The following is a 9268-nucleotide window of genomic DNA, read 5'->3' as shown; positions in this document are numbered from 1 at the left end:
GCCAGAAAGCCATGCTCTTGTTTCTCTCTCTTTTCTTTGATGTGACTCGAGGCTTTCCTGGGAGTTCCCGTCATGGCTCAGTGGAAGTGAATCGGACGAGTATCCAGGAGGACACAGGTTCCATCCCGGCCCTCGCTCAGGAGGTTAAGGCTCTGGCGTGCCATGGGCTGTGGTGTGTGGTTCGCAGGGGGGCTGGTACCGGCCTTGCTGCTTCTGTTGGTGTAGGCTGGCGGCTACAGCTCCCATTCAGCCCCTAGCCTGGGAATGTCCCTGTGCCGGTGGGTGTGGCCCTTACAAAACAAAACAGGCTAGTAATGCCATCTCACCTAACTTCGGGGAGGGCATTTCTACCTGCTCATTCACATGCATTCGTTTCCCTCCACCAACGCATTTTGAAAACTGCATTTCCCGAAATGCACGAGCCCGTCTCAACATCGATTTGATTCCATTTCTCTGCGCTTCGAGTAGAAAATGATCTGTCGCTGAGAACGTCCTTACGACATGTCAGCTGACAAGAATGGAAAGCGTAGGATTAGAGCCTTGTCGCCCAGGTCTTTGCCTTTCTGCAGGAGACGACACCTCCAGAGGTAACTTTGAAAGCCCTCTTGACAACTACATTAAGTGTAGCATCGCTGTGTGCATGCAAAGCATTAGACACATCACACTTGCAAAAGCCAGTACCCAGACATACGTCATCCACTTGCTCAGGCACTGTGGCATCTTCGGAAAAGACTTTTTTGGGAGTGACACGTGTGTTTCACATGAAACTACGAAAGCAGTGCTTTCACTGGAAGACAACTTGTTTAATCTGGCATCATCCAAAGCATTTGCCAAACTGAGAGATTTAACTTTGATCCATGACCAAGATAGCAATTGTTGTCAATTTTTTTTTTTCTCTTTAAGGTGGCACCCACAGCATTTGGAAGTTCAGGTCCAGTGACTGAATCTGAGCGCAGCTATAACCGACACCACTGCTGGGGCAACGCCACATCCTTGAACTCATTGTGTCCAGCCAGAGCTCAAACCCGCACCTCCACTGCAACACGAGCCACTGAAGTGAGGTTCCTAACCCACCGTACCACAGTGGGAACTCCTGAAATAACATGACTTCATTTTATTAGATATGTCTTCTGAGTCAGAAACTCCATGCCTGGCATTTGTCCTCTCTTTTTACTATCTGTTGTGGTTTCCCTTAACATTTACATGACTCTTTGTAAATTCACTTTTCAGGAGAACTTCAGGATGAAAACGGTAACGTATTTCTGAATTTTCTTTTCTTTTTTTTTCTGTTTTGGAGGGGTGGATATATTTCCTAGGAATAGTTATTCTCTCTTGACTTTCCTTCCTTTGCTATTGCTTCAAGTCACTGTCTTCCAGGCACTTACCACCCTCTCATTACGAGGTTTGTTAAATGAAGAGAATCAGGCTAAGAAGAATGCTCTTTGCTCCATTCCACAGGAAGCTTTCCTTTTCCTGGGCCCTCCACCACGACATCTAGATGCAGTGCTCGCTGTGTTGTATTTGACATTGTCCCGGTTGTTACTGGAATGGTTCCGATTCCAACCCTGGTTGCAGGGATGAGTTTCTCCTTGATTGCTCACACTCTGTCGACTGCCGATGCCTGCAGAAGTTATCCTAAGACAGGCCAGTTCACGTCTGCCGATCACACTCTCAAGGGACCCCAGTGTATATGGATATCGTTGCCTGACTTGTCCTGGTTATGTTCAGTTTACAACCACAGTTCTTACTCTTCATTCATTTTTATTTACCTATTTCTTTATTATCTCACCAAGTTGACCGCCCTCTGGCATCTTTGTGTGCACTTTTTCCCCTCAGAAATCACACTGATCATACATAGCTGAAGTCCAAAGTTGTGTTCTGAGATGATGCCACACCTCTCTGTAATACCCTAACACAAGAAATATTTTCAATCTTCTAAGCCTGTATGTGACAAAGTATTCTGGAAAGGGTGGTGGTGCTCTCAATGGAACAGAGTTTAGGGATCTGCCTCTTTAACTCAGGAGTGGACGTGACTTGAAAACGCTCCAGAAGCACTCATTCGGAGATGCAGCGCTCTGGTCACGCCTTCTTCATAAAGTTCAGAAAACCTGTCTCATACATGCACGTTCAGATATTTCCTCTCAGATGGGAGGGAGGATGCACAGTAAGCATGGGGTGAGAAACAGTTTCTCTCAGGGAAACTTTCTCTCTCCTGGATTCAGCACCCATGTGCTTTGGTTCAGAAAAGCTGCACTTCTGCATGAAGTAAAACACACACTCAAATACAACAAGGTTGCCATTTAATCAGTAGCAACAAGGTTGCCCATTTAATCAGTAGCAGTCTCGTTGTGAAAAGAGGCACCCGGAAACCTGACCGTGGATCCCCTACCCCAACAGGGTCTCGGTATAACCTCACACAGGGTTTGTGGCAACTTGACACAAGGTAGCGCCCCGACCACCAGCATGAGAACGGACTTCCACATGCACAGCTAGCCCATGGCCATGCTAAAGCGCACAAGCAGAACAACAGGACCCTAAATATGGTCAAAGGGATCAAGACTGCTTTTGCGAAACTAAACCCCAGAACAAATCGTTCTCGTTTTCTTCAGCTCATCGAAATTAACTCCATTTCCCCTCTGTTCCTTTACTGTAGATGATCTCGGAACACTGCAGTCCTCTGAGCCGATGTGTGTGCGGGTGGCTGTGGGGGTGGCTGTGGTTGTCCCTTGAAACCGCAGAGGTTCATTTTAAATAGGAAGTTTCAATAGATCTGAATTCTCCCTCTAGTTCTCCCTCATGATGTTTACATTTACCTTTTTTTTTTTTTTCTTTTCTTGCAGCCAGTCTTCGGAAAACAAATGGTAACATTTCTGATATCCCATCACCCCAGTGCTCTTGAGCCCCTCTGAAGCGACTGGTTCAGCCTTTCCTCTTGTCTGCCGTTTCATCTGTTTCGCTTGTGTCGGCATGCCTTTCTCTTGCACGTCCTGTCTACGAGCTCCACCTCAATGTTTTGTGTGGGACTTGTCCCACGTTACTTCTGTCCATTTCTGTTTGCCTACCTCCTCTGCTCTGCCATTCCTTCTCTTTGCAATGCATGCCATGCCCTCCCAATAAGGACTGGCTTTGCTTCGGTCTTTCAGGCACTTGCCACAGGTTCATGAAGTTGGTGAGATGCAAAGCATTACGCTGAGAGGGAGATGGTTTCTCTTCCACGTGTGTTTCTCAAAAACATCCAAACACAGGGGCTCTGTCGGGACTTCCAAGTCAGAGGGGCCATTCCTGCACAAGGGATAGCTCTTCAAAGACTTAAGAGATGGGAGATGGCCCCAAAACGGCTCAGTTAATGCCCTCTGCCCACTGCCCTTTCAAAGCCTAAGTAGTATATGCTATCATCCATCGGTCAAGAGTGTGCCAGGGCGCCCCTCTTCCACTGGCCTTCCCCCTGGGAACCAAGTATTCCCAGGTATGAACATGTTACTTCAGTTTGCCTGCTGTTCTAAACAAAAGCCAGGCCTACCGGTTGTGTCATTTTGTGTGTCTCAGAGTTCTGAAATGTCAGTTCTCCCTGACGGAGGCTGTTGAAAATTTAGAGCAATCTTCAGTTCCACATAACACATCTTTTCGGTTCCTTTTGGGTTACTCGCTTTTAGAATGATTAGCTTTCCTCCCCCGAAGTTAGGTGAGATGGCATTACTAGCCTTTTTTTTTTTTTTTTTTTAAGGGCCACACCCATGGCACACGGACTTTCCCAGGCTAGGGGCTGAGTCAAAGCTGTAGTGGCCAGCCTACAGCACAGACGCAGCAAGGCCAGTTACCAGCCATCCCTGTCAACTACGCACCACAGCCCATGGCCACGCCGGAACCTTAAGCCACCCAGCGAGGCCTGGGATGGAACCTGTGTCATCCTGGTTGCTACTCACATTCTTCCCACTGAACCACAAGACTTCCTCCCTTCTTTTTTTTTTAAGTGAGAAAGTGTTGCTTAAAGCATGCACGTATAGTAAAGTTATAACTTGGTAAACATATTTCTGCATTAATAAATGCTTTCATTTATTGAACAGAGCAGATATTTAAGTGTGACCACACAATGATTCTACCAATGCCAGAGAGATTTCCTCCAACAATGTCATAGGACAAGAGAAAGTGTGTATAGTTCCTAAAAGCTGGAATCCTTAAATCATAAAGACTCCTAAGTACTCTCTTTTAATTAAATGTCAATTCTATAGATGAGCTAATCTATTGAAATGTGCACACAAGTTCTGTAAGGGACATCAGTAAAGCCTTGAGTCATATAGAAAAGAGATGAAACAAGTGCACAGTTTTCTAACACTTTGCTCTTATACTTGTACCAATTGTTTTTCTTTACTAACTTATTGCTGAAAATTATATTTGCCCCAAATACATGAGTCAGCCTCAACATCCATTTTATTCCATTTCTTCACTCTTGGATTATGAAAGATTGGTGTGCTGAGACATTCTTCACTCCCATGTTAAGTTAACAGGAATGGATGGAATGTGATTAGATCCACGCTCCTTAGCTCTTTGACTTTCTTCATTAGATGATAAAAATGAGGTAATTTTGAAAGCACTATTGAAAACTAACTTAGTTTTTCTTACAGTTGTGTTAAATAAAGAGAAATAAAAACCATAAGTATTCAAAAACCATTACCCAGGTGTCAGTCATCCCCTTTCTCAGCTGCTGTGGCATCTTCCAAAAAGACCTTTTCAGGACTGATACATGTGTTTCACACTATTATAAAAAGAATGCTTTCCCTGAAAAGCATCTTGTTCAATGTGGCATAGTCAGAAACACTTTCAAAATGAAAAATCAATTTCAATCCACTCTACCAAAATAGCATTTTTTTATAATTATTTTATTGAATATGCATTCTGTTGTCAATTTTGAATTATTAATCCCACACCTGGAAATTTTCTTCCTCTTTCCCTGTTGATTTGATGATTTCCTCACATTTACATGAGTCTTTTAAAAATTTATCTTTCAGGAGCACTTCAGGATGAGATTGGTAACTTTTTCTGGTCTTTTTTGGTGGGGAAGATATATATATCTATATATTTCTTCATTTTCTTGCCTTCCTTTGCTGTTACTTTCATTTACTGTCTTCCAGATGATTACCGTGATTTCATTGTAAGGTTTGTTAAATGAAAGGAGTTGGGCAAGAAGAATATTGCTTTGAAGAATGTTGTTTTCTCTGAAATAAAAAACTTTCTTTAGACTGGGTTCTCTAACATGTCCTCTGAGATGGAGGACATGTACAGGTACTGTTTTGTACCTGATATTGTCCTGATTTTTAATGTAAATGTTCAGACTCCACACGTGGTTAGAGAGATAATTTTTCCTTTTGATTTACACACTTTTTCTATTATAAGTTCCTCCTGTAGTTGACTGACTAGTCTACTTTCCTTGAACATACCCTCAAGTAATCTGTCTGTAAATATAATTTCCTGATTCTGCCTGCTTATTTTCTCTTTCCAACTTTAGCTCTACTTATTCTTTTGTGGTTATTTTAATCCACTCAAACATGTATTCAACAAATTTATCTTCCTTCATGATATTTTTATATTGATTTTTCTATCCCACTTCTTTGGTAGTATATCCTTATAGTCTAAGGCTATCTTATGAAGAATTCTTAAACTATTTTTTAGTACTCTATATGAATATGTTATGTTGCCATGTTGTACTCCTAAAACTGAAGTGAACTTTTTATTTAGAATGGACCAGAGAGATTTCTCATTATTTTTAAAATGTGAATTACTTGACCAACATGCAGATATAACCATTAGCAGATGTATGACTTTAATTGCATCTTCCTCATGAAGTCAAGAAATCCTCTCATATCTATGGGTGTTTTGTGTTTTCTCTCAGCTAGGAGGAAGGCTCAATTCAAGAAAGGTAAGTAAATGGTTGTCTCTCAGCTTCCTTCTTCCATCTCTCTTGGGTCCTTTCCCTATAGCAGTATGAGAGAATGCAGGCATAAAAATTAAAATGTCTATATTGGGCAAAGAAGCCTTTGTTTTTCCTTGTCTAAATTCCTGTAATGAATTCTCTCTGAAGTGTAAATGAAGAGTGATTCAGCATGTTCTGCCCCCTCTCCTCTTTCCTTTCTTCTTGTCTTTATCTTATGCTCCATGCTTTGTGTTCCATCTCTGTCCCACCTTTTGTTGCTTCTGTATTTCTACCTATATCTTAAACCTGACCATTGTAACTTATTATCTGTATCTTAAACCTGACCGTTTTTATTTGTCATGTTTCTTAAAATGCAATACGGAGGTAATACAGGATAGAAAGAGGAAGTCTGAGGGATTCAAGAGAGGAAAAGGGATAATGACAGGGAGCAATGGAAAAGATAACAGGAGTAAATGAAGAAGGAAAAAAGCTAAAGGGTTTCCTATGTTTTCTTTTGCAGCCTGGAAGAATGATCCATTATATCCTGGTGAGTAACATGGACTCTGATAAAGAAAATCCTACTATCTAGGATATTTGCAATGAATACCTACCATGTGCAAAATAATATGCTGAAAATCAAAGAAAATCCAAAGTATAGACAACACAAACTCCATAGATTACTCCATATTTTAACAGATGATAATGTGTTTGAAACATTAAGTTGTAGGAGGTTTTTCATTTTTTAATTGCACTTACATTGTGTTTTGAGCATATGCAGAGTGATTTTCATTGGCTAAAATCTGAGGACACTAACATGAAGTATACTTTCTTTGGTCAGATACACCATGTTCCCTATTTTCTGTGAAACATCCTAAATTGTTTACAGATATTTACCCTACAGGAATGTTGACTTAGAAGACACAGAAGATGGGTCAGGTCTCAAGTCAGACATAATGTAATAGATTGTAAAAAGAAGTTCAAGTTATGAAAGAATATATTCCTTGGTTGCTCTTATTCTTGACATAATCCTAGGGAATTTATACTCATGGACTTCTGGTCAGACAGGCAGATTTATTTTTCAGATGCTGGGGTCTCATTTTTTTTTTTCCTTACAGATTGGCAGAAAGAGGTAATCAAAGCTGGTGAGTCTATGATGATCCAGCAGGGAACTTGCATTTTGTGGGGTGGCTGGAGGATTGCTGGGTAAAAGTGAGCTGGATCTACCCAGGGCCAGAGGAGTCCTGACAGAACAGGAGCCCTCTGGCCCATGCCTACAATCATTGCCAGAAACATGATAGTCCACTTGTCTTTGCAGCAAATGTGACCCTGGATGAAGCCACTGCCCATCCTGCCCTCCTCGTGTCTGAAAGAGGGAGGCGGGTTACCTGGCAAGAAACTTGTCAAGATCTTCCCAGCTCCACACAGAGATTCAGCTCCATTCCCTGTGTGCTGGGTCAGCTGCGCATCAACTCAGGGAGAGCCTACTGGGAGGTGGAGGTTGGGGACATGCAATCTTGGGACCTGGGAATTTGTAGAGATAATGTGACAAGGAAGGGGGCATTCATTATGTCCCCACAGAATGGTTTCTGGGCCATTAGGCTCTATGACGGGGACTACTGGGCCCTCACCTCCCCGGAAACTTCTCTTCCTCTAAGAGAAAGACCCCTTAAGGTGGGGATATTCCTGAATTATGAGGCTGGAGATGTATCTTTCTACAACATGACAGATGGATCTCACATTTTCACCTTTCCCCAGAACACATTCTATGGTGTCCTAAGACCACTTTTCAGACTTTGGTCCTCTGACTCAGGCTCCCTAACCATCTGTTCAGCTGAAGGAGAATGTACTGATGTAATTCATAAGCCTACCCTCCAGGTGAAATGATCACTTTGCCCCATAGAAGATGGCACTTCCCCCCCAACAAGATATATAAATAGATTTTTTCCTAGTCCCTACTGGTTCAATGTCAATATGAAGCTCTGGGACTCAGACTTAATGATTGTCCCTCATATCAATTCTCCCTCTTTTCGTTGTGTATTCTTTCTCATTATTACCTTTTCCTATGACAGCCTCCTGTAAGTACTAGATTTCCTAGACTCCCCTGGTGCATGTGACCAAAGGATGGTGGTGTATTAAAAGGTGAATTACAAGGATGTGTCCTTAAAGGAAAATTGTGTCTTTCTTTTCTTCTTTACTTTTCTTCTGGCTATAAAGTGTCATGATTAATGGAACTCAAAAAACATAGATGACCATGTAATATGACGCAGATGGTAGAGAAATTAAAATGAACTTGGGAATCCAACAACTCCATGGAGCCCCTCTATTGCCCAATTCTAGAATTCTTTCATGAAACACAAACATGTATGCCTTTAATCAATTTGTGTGTTGGATATTTGTCCCTTGTGATGGATTCTTACTCTTACTGGTGCCCTCTCCCTTTAAGTTTGGCAGCAGATGACATCCACATTGAATATGCAAGTGAAACTGGAGGTATAAGTCCTGTACTTGGTTACATAGCTACTCCTACTCCTGCACTGTGTCAGTCTCATCAGGCCCCTTTATGTCTCCTAAATCATTCATCACTCCTGACTTCACTTCCTACCCTTTTCCCTACTTGGTGTCATGGCTAATGATTTCAAGTATTCTCTTCCTCAGAAATGGACATCTTGGTGTCATTGTTTTTCTGCCACAATATCTTGGCAAAATACAAATACAAATTAATGTATTCATCTACTTATTTTTTTGGACGGCCACACCCTTGGCATATGGAAATTCCTAGGCCAGTGACTAAATCCAAGCCACAGCTGAAACCTATGCCACAGATGTGGCAATGCCAGATCGTTTACTTCGCTGAACAGGACCAGGGATGGTACTCATACTTCTACAGTAACCTGAGCCTCTGCAGTTAGATTCTAACCCTCTGAATCACAGTGGGAACTCTTCTACTTAGGATACTGGCAGCTTTACATGGTATAAAAATTCATACAAATGAGTAGATTGTGTTCTTTATACACGTGTAGTCACCTATCTACTTGTGGACACAAGTACTATCTGTTAATCACCCCATGCATCTCCAACCTTTCGCATTCCCTTATTTTGCCGTTATTTTTATTAAAAATTCCACTTTCTCTAAACTTCCAACTCTACCACCCCCCCCCTTATTCTCGGTTTCTAACTGTATTTCCTCTTTGATTAATAATAAAAAGAAGAGGAAGGAAGAGGAGGAGAGGCGAAAGATAAGAACTCATCAGAAGGGTACTATATGAACTTTGTAATAATAAAATAACAAACCTGTTTAATTCTATAAATCTCCATTAATCCCCCCTTCTCTGTTACATTAAAGGAATGATTCATCTTCCT

At 41.8% G+C, this 9268-nt stretch overlaps 1 protein-coding gene across 1 annotated transcript; it reads left to right on the top strand.

Moving 5' to 3' along the window:
* The first annotated feature begins 1231 nt into the window (after window positions 1-1231).
* LOC100736850 (butyrophilin subfamily 1 member A1-like) lies at window positions 1232-8079 on the top strand. The gene is made up of 7 exons (XM_021082001.1): window positions 1232-1251; window positions 2841-2861; window positions 5007-5027; window positions 5888-5914; window positions 6429-6455; window positions 7024-7050; window positions 7224-8079. Exon 7 carries the CDS (start codon window positions 7415-7417, stop codon window positions 7790-7792), a length of 378 nt encoding a protein of 125 aa, XP_020937660.1. The 5' UTR covers window positions 1232-1251; window positions 2841-2861; window positions 5007-5027; window positions 5888-5914; window positions 6429-6455; window positions 7024-7050; window positions 7224-7414; the 3' UTR covers window positions 7793-8079.
* Window positions 8080-9268: the final 1189 nt, after the last annotated feature.

Source organism: Sus scrofa, unplaced genomic scaffold (assembly GCF_000003025.6).
Source record: "Sus scrofa isolate TJ Tabasco breed Duroc unplaced genomic scaffold, Sscrofa11.1 Contig384, whole genome shotgun sequence".
NCBI lineage: Eukaryota > Metazoa > Chordata > Mammalia > Artiodactyla > Suidae > Sus > Sus scrofa.
The sequence above is the reverse complement of the archived record's forward strand: the minus strand, read 5'-3'. Positions and strand labels throughout refer to the sequence as shown.